General features: G+C 38.6%; 1 protein-coding gene across 1 annotated transcript; it reads left to right on the top strand.

Annotated features, from left to right (window-relative positions):
• The first annotated feature begins 346 nt into the window (after nucleotides 1-346).
• On the top strand, nucleotides 347-15,389 carry atp1b1b (ATPase Na+/K+ transporting subunit beta 1b). The gene is made up of 6 exons (XM_057817591.1): nucleotides 347-541; nucleotides 1,966-2,094; nucleotides 8,955-9,110; nucleotides 9,184-9,374; nucleotides 9,549-9,632; nucleotides 14,006-15,389. The coding sequence occupies exons 1-6, from the start codon at nucleotides 451-453 to the stop codon at nucleotides 14,264-14,266; spliced, it is 912 nt and encodes a 303-aa protein (XP_057673574.1). The 5' UTR covers nucleotides 347-450; the 3' UTR covers nucleotides 14,267-15,389.
• Nucleotides 15,390-15,452: the final 63 nt, after the last annotated feature.

Below are 15,452 nucleotides of genomic sequence, written 5' to 3'. Positions count from 1 at the left end.
ATTAAAACACCCTTACCCTTAATAGCCATCCAATTCATTTGGACTGGGAGGAATGGAAGCGAACGCAAGTTCCAAGTGGACTGAAAGTATATTGCCGTCAGTAGTAGCCCAAGAGTTAATAATCATGAAATCCAGGTATTGGATATATATTTAGTTTTTTTTTTTTTTTAATTCTTTCTAGAAAATGTCCTGACTCCATAGGTTGTCTGGCCGTCATCGTGACGTCATTGTTACGCAGGCTTTTGACTTTCCTGATTGGTCAGCGCCGATCCGCCTCCTTGTGTAGGTAAGCCGTGGGGCGTTTAGGGGGGGCGGGACCCTCCTTAACCGGACTCTTTATATTTGGAAGCCTTCCAATAGACGCGAGTGGGTGACTCTGCTTCGGAACTGCGGAAGGTCTCCACTGTATTAATATCAAAAGGAAACAAAAAATTAAGGAAATCTGTAAAAATGCCCCCAAAGACCGACGATGGTGGATGGAAGAAGTTTCTGTGGGATTCGGAAAAAGGAGAACTACTCGGTCGTACAGGAGGCAGTTGGTGTAAGTATGAGCCGCCTCGTGCTTTTTCCACCTGTTTGATTTCCCCGTGCTGCGTTCAAGTACAACCCGCCCCGTTATGCCGCAATGGACAAGCCATATCCATAATTTTTAGTTATTCCTAAAGCTAAGCATCTTGTAAAAAATTGTGCCGAACGTCAAGCGGTTTAATTGACAAAACGGAGCCCCGTCAAAGGGTTAAAAATGCATCACAATCCAAGGTGAGTCAAGGTGATTTGGCCTTGCTCGAAAGTGGAGTAGATTGAAGGGAGGACTATCGATCCGTATCAAGTTCCTCCGATCAGATGTCTGTGTAATCTTAACGCACAATACGACTGATTAACTAAGGCTCCGACCTTCTCGAGTTTCTTGTGAGGCGCCAGTGCGCATGTCCTTGCAGCTTCTCTCAATGTCACAAGTCCTGTGCTGTGCTGCACATTCACTGGGAATGCTTGATGTATGTTTAGAGGAGGTGAATGTCTCATGTTCGACCTTCTGGGATCTAAAAAAAAAAATCTGAAGCATCACACATTGCTGTGAGAGGCTGCCTGTACATTAACAGAAGGAATATGCACCATCCATCTGATAAAGACATGGTAGCCTTTATTTTGAATAATTATTAGCCGGCAAGATTCATGACCTACCCCTCAAGAGAGAGTTAAATATTCCAATGGTATTTCAACATGATGCTGTTTAGTTCTACCTCACTGCACAAGAAAAGACATTGGGTAACCTTTATATAGTGGGTAGAATGCATACTTTTCTGGTTACTATATCTTCTTGCGGCAGCTCATTAGAGATAAGCCCACATAGAGGTATCTTGAAACAGTCATCAAAGAAGTAATGCGTGATTTATTAATGGAGTCTGACTGCCATGTCCTTTTTGACATTGCTTCCTGCAGCATAAAATTGAAGTCGTCTTGGGGCGGCGTGACCTGCTTTACCTCATTTTGTATCCTCTGTGATCATTTTTTTCACAAATTGTTCACCTGCAGTACCTCACGTGTGAGGGATGACCGTGACCCTCATGCCTGCATCAGCATTACAAATCCTCAGGCCTCTCAGTTGGACTCTCAAATCTGTATGGGCTGTTGCCACCTCAGTCATCGAATGTTTAATGCTATGGCATGGCTGTGTTTAGAAAGCCTTGAGGGATTGTACGAGTGAGGTTATAGACTGCAGTGAGCCGAAGAGTCAAATACATTTTTGCCTGACTAGTTTTGTTCCTAAAGACATGATTTAAGAATTAAAAGCAGTCAAATGGATCAATTGTAATATCAATATAGGTTGGAAATATTGTGAACGCCATGAGTAGGGCCTGGATTTTTTTTTTTCTGGGCAGATTAATTGGTTATTTCAAACGTCTTTCTGACCTTGTGATTTTTTTCCAACTGTGACTGCGCCCTCCCGCTTCTCTCCTCCCGCAGTCAAAATCCTGATCTTCTATGTCATCTTCTATGGATGTTTGGCCGGAATCTTCATTGGCACCATCCAGGCCATGTTGCTCACCTTGAGTAACTACAAGCCCACATGGCAGGACAGAGTTGCACCCCCTGGTAAGTTTGCGTCCTGCTTGCGCGGGGTCACTGGATTTTGCAAATCACAATGGCATCTTGACTTGCGAGTGCGTAGTTTACGAGTTCTAGAAGAAATGGAATATATCTAGCTGCAATTTGGCAGATGGGTAACAATTCTACAAAAAGAGGCTACAAGTGGTTGCTTCAAATTGTTTATAAACCCTTTGAATTTAAGATCACTGTATATCTTGATTTAAGAGAACTTAGTGCATTTAACCTTACAGCATATCATGCAATCTTCTACTAGGATTAGGCGAGCAAAAAATGGAAAAACATTGGACTTTCTAGCTAAGGTAGCATGAATCTTGCTATGTTTATACTGTATATTCTTCATGCTCTAAGAACTTAGAGTACAGTGGTACCTCTACATACCAAGTTTGTAAGTCGAAATGGTCGTATGTCGAGCAGGATTTTCCCATAAGAATACATTATGATTCCATTTATTCGTTCCACAGCGCGAAAACCTACGCTAAATCCTTAATAAATACTGTTGCAAATAGCAATTGCACAGAGCAAAACATATAAATGATGAATATAAATAGGAATAATAATATAATAATAGTAGTAATAATAATAATAATACCTGTAATAATGTAAATAATCGAGTTCTAATGTGGCGTATGTGTTTTGGCTGATGTACCTGAATGCACCGCGTGGCTGACATGACAGAGTGAGAGAGGACTTTTTACTTTCACTTTTCTTGTTCAGCTGCGGCGGACAGTAAGCATGTTGTGTTGCACAACTTCTGAAATAAATGATTGAAAACCTGACGACGCTGGTAATTTTTTTGGGCGATGTTACAATCATAATAATTGTAAACTTATAAAGACTAGCGAACCGAGGTCGGAGGAGGATCATCGAGATCATTGACATTCTACGGCCGTATTGTCGGGCCCGTTCACGGACGTGCACACCACACTCATGTTTTTCTATCATTTCCATCTTCATTTCAATTGTAAGCCTCACTTTTTTCAAGCATGTTGTAGGATGTAGAATCAAATGGCGAGTCAAATTTCACGCCGGATGTCTAAAAGATCGTGTCACGAAGTGATCGTATGTCGAGGTACCACTGTACTGTATCTTAGTTGGTGGCATAGCTGTTTGATATATCTAGCATACATTGTAATTTGCTATAATAGTCTGTCGTACAATATGATAATCCTCTTGTATTCATATTGTTTGTTTTTTACAATTCCCCGATCACGCCAGTCAGGTAATCATGTAGGTTCTCATCTTCCACTTAATAATTTTGTGGCGCGGGTGAGTAAGCAAACTAAAAATGGAGGCTGTTTTGGATTGCAGAAGAAGGAGACTTTATTGAGCAAGAACCAGGAAGATCAAATTAGCATCCTAGCCTACCTGGTTAGTCACCAGACAGACGCTTTGCTTGACGAATGGCGAAGCTTTATTGCAAACAACCCAATGTGGCTATATGAAAACAAAGTACATAAATGTAAGACAATAGTCAAATTAGACTCATTGACAAAATTACTCGGAGTCATAAACATAATGAGAATTAGTCTTCACTATAGCTTTTCTTTCACCTCCAAAATGACTATTTTTTTATGAAAATGGGATGCTTGAGTCCGAAACACTCCGTTGTTCAAGTTGGTGTTATACTCTATAACGCTGTCATATTTGCACACAAACATTAATACAACGCCCCAAACTCTTGTTCAATTGCTAATTTTAAATGAGAAGAAATTATTACACCGTCATTTGTGAAAATTACGTGTTCTTATCTTGTTGGCTCTCACACTGAGCCACAGACCGTATAAACACCCATCTGTGACGCAATACATCAAACAATTATGTAGTGCTGCAACGATTAATCGATTAACTCGACTATTCGTTTAGAAAAAATATTCGAATTAAATTTTGTTGGTTCGAGTATTCGTTTAATTAAAGCGGCATTGTAATAGTTTATTTTGAAAGTGTTTGCATTTAGTTTTATTGATTAGGGTGGATACACTGCCCTCTGGTCTGCCTCTTTTCACATGGCTGAATCCAACTGCTCCCTGTTAAGACCAACGTAAGCCAAGTTTTTGTTTGAGCTAATGTTTTTTAATGCATTCAGAATTTAGTTTATAGGTATATTAAGCCGTTTTTTGTGGGAATATGTGTCCGGACCGTTTGCTAAGAGCGTTGTAAAAAAAAAAAAAAAAAAAAAAAAAAAACTTTAGCATTCTATAGCATTTCAGCTAGTGGACGTTTTCTATGTAAGTTAGCCAATTGTTCTTATGTTGTACATAGATCCTCATTTAAAAAAAAAAAAAATACCGTTTGAGACTCGTCTCAGGTATTTTAATTTTTCATGGTCCTTATCCGATTACTTAATTATTCGAACTAATTAGTCCATCGATTAATCAACAACTAAAATATTCGATAGCTGCAGCCCTACAATTATGTGATTAACCCTGCGTGAAAGGTGGCTATAGAAGTATTCATGGATTTGTTCTTGAATTATTTTCAACTCTTTAAGTTGGTTTAGTTTACATTGCATAATAATAGTAATATACAGAAGAAATATACCAATTTTGAAATCATGGTTTCCACCATACAGCAATTGAGAAAGAGTCATAATGCTAAGCCTTCTTGTGTCCAGTCTACAATGGTAAAACAGCCTAAACATCAAGGTGACAAACTTGTGTTTCTAAAACTAGTTAAATGGTTGCCATACTTGAATGTCACTTGTAGCACTAATGTTGTCATCACTGCATTCCTTGTAACGTGGATGCTCTACAATAGGAGTTGGAACCTCTTGTTACCTCACGATAAGATACGATTTGCGGTTCAAAGCTCACGATGACGATGATTATGACGATATGGCGATACAACGATTATCAATACATTGGTCAGGAAATAATTCTAGGATATTCCACAAACAACTAATAAACAGAAAAACAAGCTTCTCCTGTGAATCGGAATGGGTTTATCATTAGTAAACGTCCAATCCATCTGAACTGGGAGGGTGGCAGCAAATGAACATTTGTCCATTCGCTGCCATCCCTCCCACTTCAAACGGATTGAATGTCTATGTCAGTCAGTGGCAGCCAATGCCAAGCAATGAGGTAATTTTTGGCCATTTAAAGTCATTTGCCTGATGATTTTCAGTTACTTCCTGTGGATTTTGGGGTATTTTATGGGTCACTTCCAGTTTATTTACAGAACAGGAAGTGACCTGGGAATCATCCAAATGAATCGGCAGAGACTCACTCAACAGGAAATGACCTGTAAATGAACAGCAAGTGACCTGTAAATGCCCCGAAAATCGGACAGAATGACTGCGAATGCTCTGGTTTCGAATTAGTGCTGCAATGATTAATCGATTAACTTGAGTATTCGATTAGAAGATTTAAATTTTGCTGTTTCGAGTATTCGTTTAATTAAAGTGGCATTTTAATGGTTTGTTTTGAAAGGATTTGGATTTATTTTTTATTGATTTGGGTAGATACACAGCCCTCTAGCCTGCCTCATTTTACATGCCTGAATCCATCTGCTCCCTGTTAAGACCAACATAAGCATTTGAGCTAATGATTTTTTTGAATGCATTCCTAATTTAGTTTAAAGGTATAGTTAGCCTTTTTTTTTTTTTTTTGTGGGAATATGTGTCTGACCCATTTGTTAAGAGCATTGTAAAAAAGCGTTAGCATTTTATTGCATTTAAGCTAGTGGACTTTTGCTGTGTAAGTTAGCCAATTGTTCTTTTGTTGTACATACAGTAGATCCTCTTTTTATATATATATATATATATATATATATATATATAATATACCGTGTGAGGCTCAGCTCAGGTATTTTAATTTTTTTATGTTCCTTATCCGATTATTCGAACTAAATAGATCATCTATTAATCGACTACTAACATAATCGATAGCTGCAGCCCTATTTCTAATGTACGAATGTTCCCAGTCTTTTTTTTTTTTTAAACATTGACACCTTTTTAAAACTTTAAAACTTAATATCTGGATTCTTGGCAGGACCATATCGATAACCTTTTGGGATACAAAGTATCATGATATATTACAATTTCGATATTTTGTCACACTCCTACTCTATAATATGTTTAAATTGTATTAATTTGGGAACTGGGCATTTGTTTTTATTGATATTGTTTTTTTCTTTTTCTGTTTAAAATTTGTAAATTACGAATACATAAAAAATGTAATGGCAAGTTACCAATTATTTCATGTCGTTCTAAGTTGAAAAAGATTAATAGTGTATGTATGTCATTTAAAATTTTGCCAATATAATTTATCTGTGCGGTTTAATGTTGTAATATCAGTTGCAAAATAGTAGTTAATTTTAGATCACTTGCCCAACTCATACCCATCCCGTCAACTATTTTCAGCAAAAACTATTAAAACATCACTATGGAAACTAGAATACAGTACATAATGTATACGCATGAGATGCATCTCTGTTTCGTGCACAGATATGCATCTCAATGTAATGATAGTTTCCGAAACAAATGCAGTCCTCTTGCACAGCTTGGCGGATGTGGTAATCGTAATGGAAGCTAATGAAGAGCGACAGCAGCGAACCTTGGAACAATGCGCTTGTTGTTCTCCCTGGTTTGGTCCATGCTCACAGTAAAAAGTCTCAACTGTACAATTCTACATGGCAACAAACCACGTGATGTCTATCTCTTTGTATTTTGGGAAATGTTTTTCACCAAAGTTGGCTAAATGGGCTTGCAATTGATAAGCAAATAAAGGATTAAGAATACCAAAAATAAACATTGAATACTCATTTTTTTAAATAGCCAAATTTTGATCAAACATTATTTTAAACTAATCCTACTGTAAATTACCGTTATAGGGTGTGCGAGTAATGCAGCTGGGACTCAAACTAGCCGGGCTAAATCTGTTTTCTCAAGACTTAAAAAGTTTTCTTTCAGCTGAGACCCACACCCTTATCTAGTGTCATCTTGGGGTTGAAAAATAACATCACAAAGTGAGTTTTTTAGCAAATAGCTGATAGGGTTGCACAGAAATTAATGCAAAAAAGGTTCACTCAAGACAAGGTCAAGGTTAATCAGTCATTGGCCAATTTGCACGTTGATCACCAAGTAAACTCTCATTGTTTAAAGATAAACACATTTTAGGGCACAGATACATTGTACAGTACTTACAGTATATAATGGAATGTTAGGATGGCGACCCCAAGTGGACAAAATAATACTGGAACCTCACATCCACATACAGTGGGGGAAATAAGTATTTAGTCAACCACAATTGTGCAAGTCCTCCTACTTGAAAAGATTAGAGAGGCCTGTAATTGTCAAAATGGGTAAACCTCAACCATGAGAGACAGAATGTGGGGGGAAAATCAGATTGTTTGTTTTTTGAGGAATTATTTCCAAATTACAGTGGAAAATAAGTATTTGGTCACCTACAAACAAACAAGATTTTTGGCTGTCAAAGAGGTCTGCTTCTAACGAACCTCCACTCGTTACCTGTATTAATGGCACCTGTTTTAACTCATTATTGATATAAAAGACACCTGTCCACAATCTCAGTAGGTCACACTCCAGACTCCACTATGGCCAAGACCAAAGAGCTGTCGAAGGACACGAGAGACAAAACTGTAGACCTGCACCAGGCTGGGAAGACTGAATCTGCAATAGGTAAAACGCTTGGTGTAAAGAAATCAACTGTGGGAGCAATTATTAGAAAATGGAAGACATACAAGACCACTGATAATCTCCCTCGATCTGGGGCTCCATGCAAGATCTCACACCGTGCCGTCAAAATGATAACAAGTACGATGAGCAAAAATCCCAGAACCACACTGGGGGACCTAGTGAATGACCTACAGAGAGCTGGGACCACATTAACAAAGGCTACTATCAGTAACACAATGCGCTGCCAGGGAATCAAATCCTGCACTGCCAGACGTGTCCCCCTGCTGAAGAAAGTACACGTCCAGGCCAGTCTGCGGTTCGCTAGAGAGCATTTGGATGATCCAGAAGAGGACTGGGAGAATGTGTTTTGGTCAGATGAAACCAAAATAGAACTTTTTGGTAGAAACACAGGTTCTCGTGTTTGGAGGAGAAGGAATACTGAATTGCATCCAAAGAACACCATACCCACTGTGAAGCATGGGTATGGAAACATCATGCTTTGGGGCTGTTTTTCTGCAAAAGGACCAAGGACGACTGATCTGTGTAAAGGGAAGAATGAATGGGGCCATGTATCAAGAGATTTTGAGTGAAAATCTCCTTCCATCAGCAAGGGCATTGAAGATGAGACGTGGCTAGGTCTTTCAGCATGACAATGATCCCAAAAACACTGCCAGGGCAACAAAGGAGTGGCTTCATAAGAAGCATTTCAAGGTCTGGAGTGGCCTAGCCAGTCTCCAGATCTCAACCCCATAGAAATTCTTTGGAGGGAGTTGAAAGTCTGTGTTGCCCAACGACAGCCCCAAAACATCACTGCTCTAGAGGAGCTCTGCACGGAGGAATGGGCCAAAATACTGGCAACAGTGTGTGAAAAGCTTGTGAAGAGTTACAGAAAACGTTTGGCCTCAGTTATTGCCAACAAAGGGTACATAACAAAGTATTGAGATGAACTTGTGGTATTGACCAAATACTTATTTTCCATCATGATTTGCAAATAAATTCTTTAAAAATCAAACAATGTGATTTTCTGTTTTTTTTCCTCCACATTCTGTCTCTCATAGTTGAGGTTTACACATGTTGACAATTACAGGCCTCTGTAATATTTTCAAGTGGGAGAACTTGCACAATTAGGGGTTGACTAAATACTTATTTGCCCCACTTTATGTATGTATGATTAGTGTAATGCAAATTGATTTTTTTTTTTTTTTTCACCCAGGCCTCTCGCACACCCCACGAAGCGACAAATCAGAAGTGTTCTTTAACCCTAAAGAAGTGGAGACTTACCTGACTTACACTAAAGCCTTGAGGGACTTCCTGGCCAAGTACGATGATGAGAAGCAGCTCAACAAGATGCACTTTGATGACTGTGGAGGTATGCCTCAAAAGATGAACCCCAAAAAAAACTTCCCAGGTCTTTTGGAATATGCAGTTGATGTCTTCTCTAGATGAGCCGATGGAATACAAGAACCGTGGTGACCTGGAGGGCGATGCGGGCGTCAGAAAAGCGTGCCGCTTCTCCAGGACCCTGCTGGGCCCCTGCGCTGGCTTGGAGGACAAAGACAAGGACTTCGGCTTTGACAAAGGCCAGCCCTGCGTTATTGTGAAACTCAATCGGATCGTTAACTTCCGTCCTCGGGTGAGCAATTTCTAAGGCATTTATCCTGTCCTCTTGTTCGAGGACGATATAGGCCAAATAGCATGTAAATCCTACAACAACAAAAAACATAAAAGAACTGCACATAATGTTTTCTTTTAATGTTTGTAGGCATAAAATAGATGTTTTCAACTTGTTAATTTGCTTTGTGTGTAGCCCCCTGTCTCAAATGAAAGCATCCCTGAAGAAGCCCAACATAAAGCGCAGCCCAATGTGATCCCCATCTACTGCACCAATAAGGTAGTTCTCGTTTGAAAGCCTCATCCCTGATGTTCCTTGTAGGGTAATGTATTGCAATTTGTAGCATGCATATTTTCCTATGTAATATACGTTTATATTATCCATATTTATACCCTTCAATTTGCCCTCATTGTTTGAATATGACTGCAGGACGTGAGTATTATTAGCGCGTTTGTTTTCATCTTACTGTCTTTTTCCCCCCCCTTCCTTTCAGTGTGAAATAGAAAGTTTATGCATACATATAATGCATATTGACTGCTTTGGAGTTTGTTATAATCATTGTTAATGGTTCTTTCCCTTTGCATGAGCGTATAAATATTAGCATATTAACCCTCTCATGCATAAAGATATTTTTTTAAACCCTTAGAGGGCACTCCTTTAACTTATTGGCTACCATTGACGGCACAAGACGTCCAATACATTTTTTACTGGGAGGGGCGAATGAACAATGTACAGTGAACAATTTTCCCCTCCCGGTCAAAATGAATTGGACGTCGAGCGCCATCAATGGCACTGAAATGTAAGCATTCACGGCCAGTTTGAATGAATTGGACGTGCGTCTCCATCAGCGGCATGCAATGAGTTAAATACTACAGGGGGACGGATAACTTTAGAGTGTTACTTGAGGCTTTAACCAGTGTGTGTTTCTTTAATTTAATTTTAATAACCATTTTATTCATTTATAAATTTATATTTATATCCCAATTAATGCCTTAGTCGTCACTGTTGTTGTGTACACTGTATTAAAATATCATTTGTTTGATGGCTCCCGACTACCATCGTATTGATGCAAATTTTATAAGTTAATTGGTGACATTTTGCATTATCTCGGTGTTATGGTAATGTGAGGTTTAGCTAAATACACAATGTGAACGCTGATGTTTATTGTGATGGTAAACATCTACTAACAGTGGCAATAAAAACCTTGAAGCAAGCACACTTGGCTCTATTTTCAAAGAACTGTTTGCTTTGTGACACTGTCCATAGCACGTGCGGGGAAGGCAAGATGCACGTTGCTGTTAGGAAGCAAGAAAATATCGCTTTTTGTCAAGTTCTCTTGAAAAGCAAAATAAATTGGCAAACTATCTTCACATTCACAACTTTAGGCACTCCTAAGTTAAGGTACCACTTATTTACATAAGCGGAGTTTGACTTTTGGGGCGGGGGGGGGGGTTATAACATGATGACCCCGAAACGCAGTGTCAGCATTAAAATTAACTTACGAGAATATTTTTAGTACGAAGTTGACCGTGTTTTTTGTTTCCCATCATTCTTGAGGGGAATTCTAAATCAGGCTGCTTAGGCAATACTTTTCGCCAAAATCGTCATCCATTGAATATGGTATGCCTGCCGGTGTCGTGCCAATGTAGTTATCCCAGTCAAAAATTGTATCCACTAGGCGGAGCCATATAGAGGTAGATATGTGTCTTTATTATTCAATCAAAAAAAGTAACTTCAATCACAAAAAAAAAGTGGTTGCAAAAATAAATTTGAAACTCAAAAAAAAATGCATGTGAAAGCTATTTTTCTTTGATTTTTATTTATTTATTTTGGGGGGGATTGAAGTCAAGGTTTTTTGTTTTTGTCTTTTTTTTTTTGACTAAAGCAACTTTTTTGATTGAAGTAATGTTGATTTGTGTTTGGGCCACATTTTGGCTGGGACATTTTTGTCTTCATTATTCAATCGACGACTAAGTTGCTTCAAAAAAAATGTTTTTCAAAAAGAAAAATCACTTCAATCAAAAAAAAGAAAAATTTCAATCATGTGAAAAAATATTTGAGATTGAAAAATTTGCATTTGAACACTTAATTTTATATCGAAAACATTTTCTTAGATTGAAGCAATCCTTTTTGTGCTTGGGCCATATTATAGGTGGGACATTCGTGTCTAAATCATTCAGTCCCTAAAAAAGTTGCTTCAATCAAAGAAAAAAATCATTTGAAAAATAAAATTGCCCTCCCCTATTTTTTTTTTATTTTTATTTTTATTTTTTTTTTTTTGAGTGAAAATTATATGCAAAGCAAATGACTGTCTACAGTGCTAGTCACACGATCTGTTCGAAAAATAATTTTGACCCTTTATAAAGATATATTTTTTTGTTTATTTCATTCATTTTTGTTGCAGTTTTATTGTTTTACAATATATATATATATGTGTATATATATATATATATATATACAGGGGTGCACATAATTTTTTTGCCCAGGTTCTCAGAGGAGGACCTGGAGATGTGACTTGGTCCTTCCTCATTGAGCTTGAGAGCCGACCCGCCTGATGCGATAAATTTATGACAAGCTTTACTTAGAGCCAATTAACTTTAATTAATTATATTAACAATTAATGCTTGATTAACATCAACTGGCACAACAAAATTGCCATTACTTTGAAGTGAAATGTAAAGAAATAAAAAGCATCAATTCAAAATAAAGGGCATTATGCGGCTCCCACATCAACTCCAAGCCTTTTTAAAAGTGTGATGTCCTTCACATAAGACCTCATTGAACGTGCATGTTTAGCTTTGTAAAATGCTAGCAAAAACACGTTTGTCAGTGCATGTCGCTGTTCATTACCTTTATTCCGCCCTATTCCGCCACTTGTCCATAGGGCGAGTGGGGTCCTGTTTGACATCGGTAGTTTGCTTAATTGCCACATGCTGTTTTTTTCGTGCTTTTCAAAGTTTGGATGGCTGAAATTCTTTGACCCTACATAAAATGCGCTGCTCTTATCGGCGACATTGGGATTCTCACGGCACATTTTGTACCGCATTTCCGTGCGAGCATCATTTGCTTCTAGCCATGGTACCTCCTGTAGCCACTTTTCAGCAAAAGTCCTTTTTTTCGGTAGCTCCGGTGACGTCTCTGTCGTCTGTCTGTCTTTTGACGGGGGTTGGGGAACACGGAAGTAATTACTCAGTGTGGCCTGCCTCTTCGACATTTTGAGAAGTTATTTTCTCGTGTCCGCCGCAAATACAGTGGTCAGCCATCGGTATGCAAAAGCGTATGGAAGCCGTTGAGGGCCAGCGCGTTTGTCTACGTCCAGTATGCATGCGCGCATGCGGACCACTTATGTGCACCCCTGTGTGTGTGTGTGTGTGTGTGTGTGTGTGTGTGTATATTTATATATATATATATATATATAATAGGGCTGTCAAAATATTAAAATTTTTAATCGAGTTAATTACAGCTTAAAAATTAATTAATCATAATTAATCGCAATTAATCGCAATTCAAACCATCTATAAAATATGTCATATTTTTCTGTAAATTATATATATATATTCTGTAAAATAATTTGTTGGAATGGAAAGATAAGACACAAGATGGATATATACATTCAACATACGGTACATAAGGACTGTAGTGGGCATTTCACTCTACTGTCATTTAATCTGTCTATGCTGTCCTCACTCCGAAGCGTCTACTTTTTCCAAAGCTAGACGGCTAGTGAACGACGCCTTAATAATCAGACTTCTTCCTTTTCCATCTGATTTATTAATAAAATGGCCTCAAACCACTGTCCTCTTTAGACCGTAGTGAAACTACAAAAAAAAAAGGTACTCAAGCATTGCATTAGCAACAACGTTAGCTTAGCACGCTATACAGGTTCACTAAACATAAACAAAAAGCGTCTCATACAAAAAATGTAACATTTCGCTTACTAACATAATATGTACATTCTTTACAACAACCATACTTACAGACAAATCTTGTCCAAGGATCATATGAGCACAACATTACAATGTAGGCATCAGCCCGAGACGTCGTGCAGCCATATTGAACTGGCAAGAAAGCAATAAACCATGTCGCAAAGCGACCACAAGAGTTCGCTGTTAGACAGCAATAAAAACCTTGCTGTAAAACTTACCAAAAGGCAGAATACTGTCTGAGCGGGACATGTGTGTTAATTGCGTCAAATATTTTAACGTGATTAATTTTTAAAAATTAATTACCTCGCGTTAACGCGATAATTTTGACAGCCCTAATATAAAATATATATAGCAAAATCAAATACATGCAATGACACTTTTTGGCCACCATGGGGGGGCCCCCTTAAGATCCGCTTATGCTTGTTTATTCAGGACATTCTTCTTAAATGTTTGCAAGTTTTCATATTGAGGTAATTTGACATACCACTAGAGGGAGCATGCGTACCACACTGAGAATAACTGATTTGCCATCTGTCCAATTTTGTTTAGTGTTCTCCTTTAGATTAAAATTTCTATAAATCTTCATCAGTGATGCCCTATTTGATTGTACTTTGCTGATTCTTTTTTTATATGTGTGAATCTTGGTGCAGTGACAATTGAATTTCCCTGACTAAGGTTATAATTGAGGTACTTAATGATTCTACCTCCTGTCCCCTACCATTCCAGAGAGAAGAAGATGCTGGGAAAATTGGCAGGATCGATTACTACGGCATAGGTGGCGGCTTCCCGCTGCAGTACTACCCGTATTACGGCAAGTTGCTCCAACCCCAGTACCTGCAGCCGCTTGTGGCGCTGCACTTCACCAACCTGACCAGGAACGAAGAGCTGCGTGTTGAGTGCAAAGTTTACGGCGACAACATATCTTACAGCGACAAAGACCGCTACCAGGGACGCTTTGACATCAAGATCATGGTTAAAGGTTTATGACCGCCATCGGAACAGTAGAGCACTTTCTCGGCAACACCCTCCCTCACCTCCTTGCTCCTGTCCTATTCAAGCCCCTGACATGAAGTAGACAAGTAGTTGGGGGGCTAAGTTGATTACACTTGCTTCCAGTTAGCATTGGCGCACAATTTTAGTGGGGAAAAGTAGCTGTTAGGCCACACAAGTGTATTTATTCTGCTTTAAGAAGTGACATGTACCCCACAAGCAATTTGTGGCCATTGTTCATTCATGAGCATACAAGTGGACCACCACCTTTTCGATCTCCCTCCTACCCTGACCATCAATTCTTCTTCCGCCTTTTCCTTGTCATATCACTGCCTAGGTACCTTGCTTTTCCTTCATTTTTCCTGCGTGATGTTCCACGGCCCATAGTGATTGATTGGCTCGGACCACTCTTCTGATCTTAAATGAAAAAAGTCTGCACTCCAGGGAACCTTTTTTTTTATTTTTTCTTCTGTCGTCTTTTATCATTGATTATGGGGGCCTTGTTATTACTTTGCCTTGATTTTTGTGCTTAAATCACTTGAAGTGTGAAGGGGTTTTATTGAAATGCCTTTTAATTGATTTTCTTTTTTTGTGCTTTTCAGCCCGTGGGTTAAACTCTCCTGCAGGGCTCACGGTGCTGACTTGTTTTCTTCTCCTTAGGAATCCATCACAATATTGTGGTGCGGTCACTCTCTGAATGTTTTTAGCCATCAAACATGGTGGATGAATTGTATATTTATACAGTTGTACATTTTGTTTCTGTGCAAAAATATTGTTTATGTATACATGCAATACCAAAGTGATCTTTAAAAGGGTCAACATTAGTTTGCCTTGCAACCTTATAGTGGCTCACTTGAAATGTGAGGGGCCTTTTGGGGGCGATGAATGTAGTCGGAACCAGGGCGCTTAAATACAGCAATGATCACAATGTTCATGCATTTCAAATTCTTAACAAAAAAGAGGGTAAAATAACCTCAAAGAGCTCTTGTGGCTTTTAGGTGAAAAGCCATGTTGGCAATTTAGTGTCTGAAACACTTGAACTTGTACAACATACCATCATTTCATGCACCCTTTGCCATTTAATCCAAGATAGAAACTAATAAAATCCTATTAACTCCTCTATTGTGCTTTTTTTGTTTACCACATGCTCACCTGCACCTGGGGAAAAAAAGTAGGCAATTTA

Source organism: Corythoichthys intestinalis, chromosome 2, assembly GCF_030265065.1.
Source record: "Corythoichthys intestinalis isolate RoL2023-P3 chromosome 2, ASM3026506v1, whole genome shotgun sequence".
Classification (NCBI taxonomy): domain Eukaryota; kingdom Metazoa; phylum Chordata; class Actinopteri; order Syngnathiformes; family Syngnathidae; genus Corythoichthys; species Corythoichthys intestinalis.
Note: the sequence above shows the minus strand (reverse complement) of the source record. Positions and strands in the feature narration are given on the sequence as shown.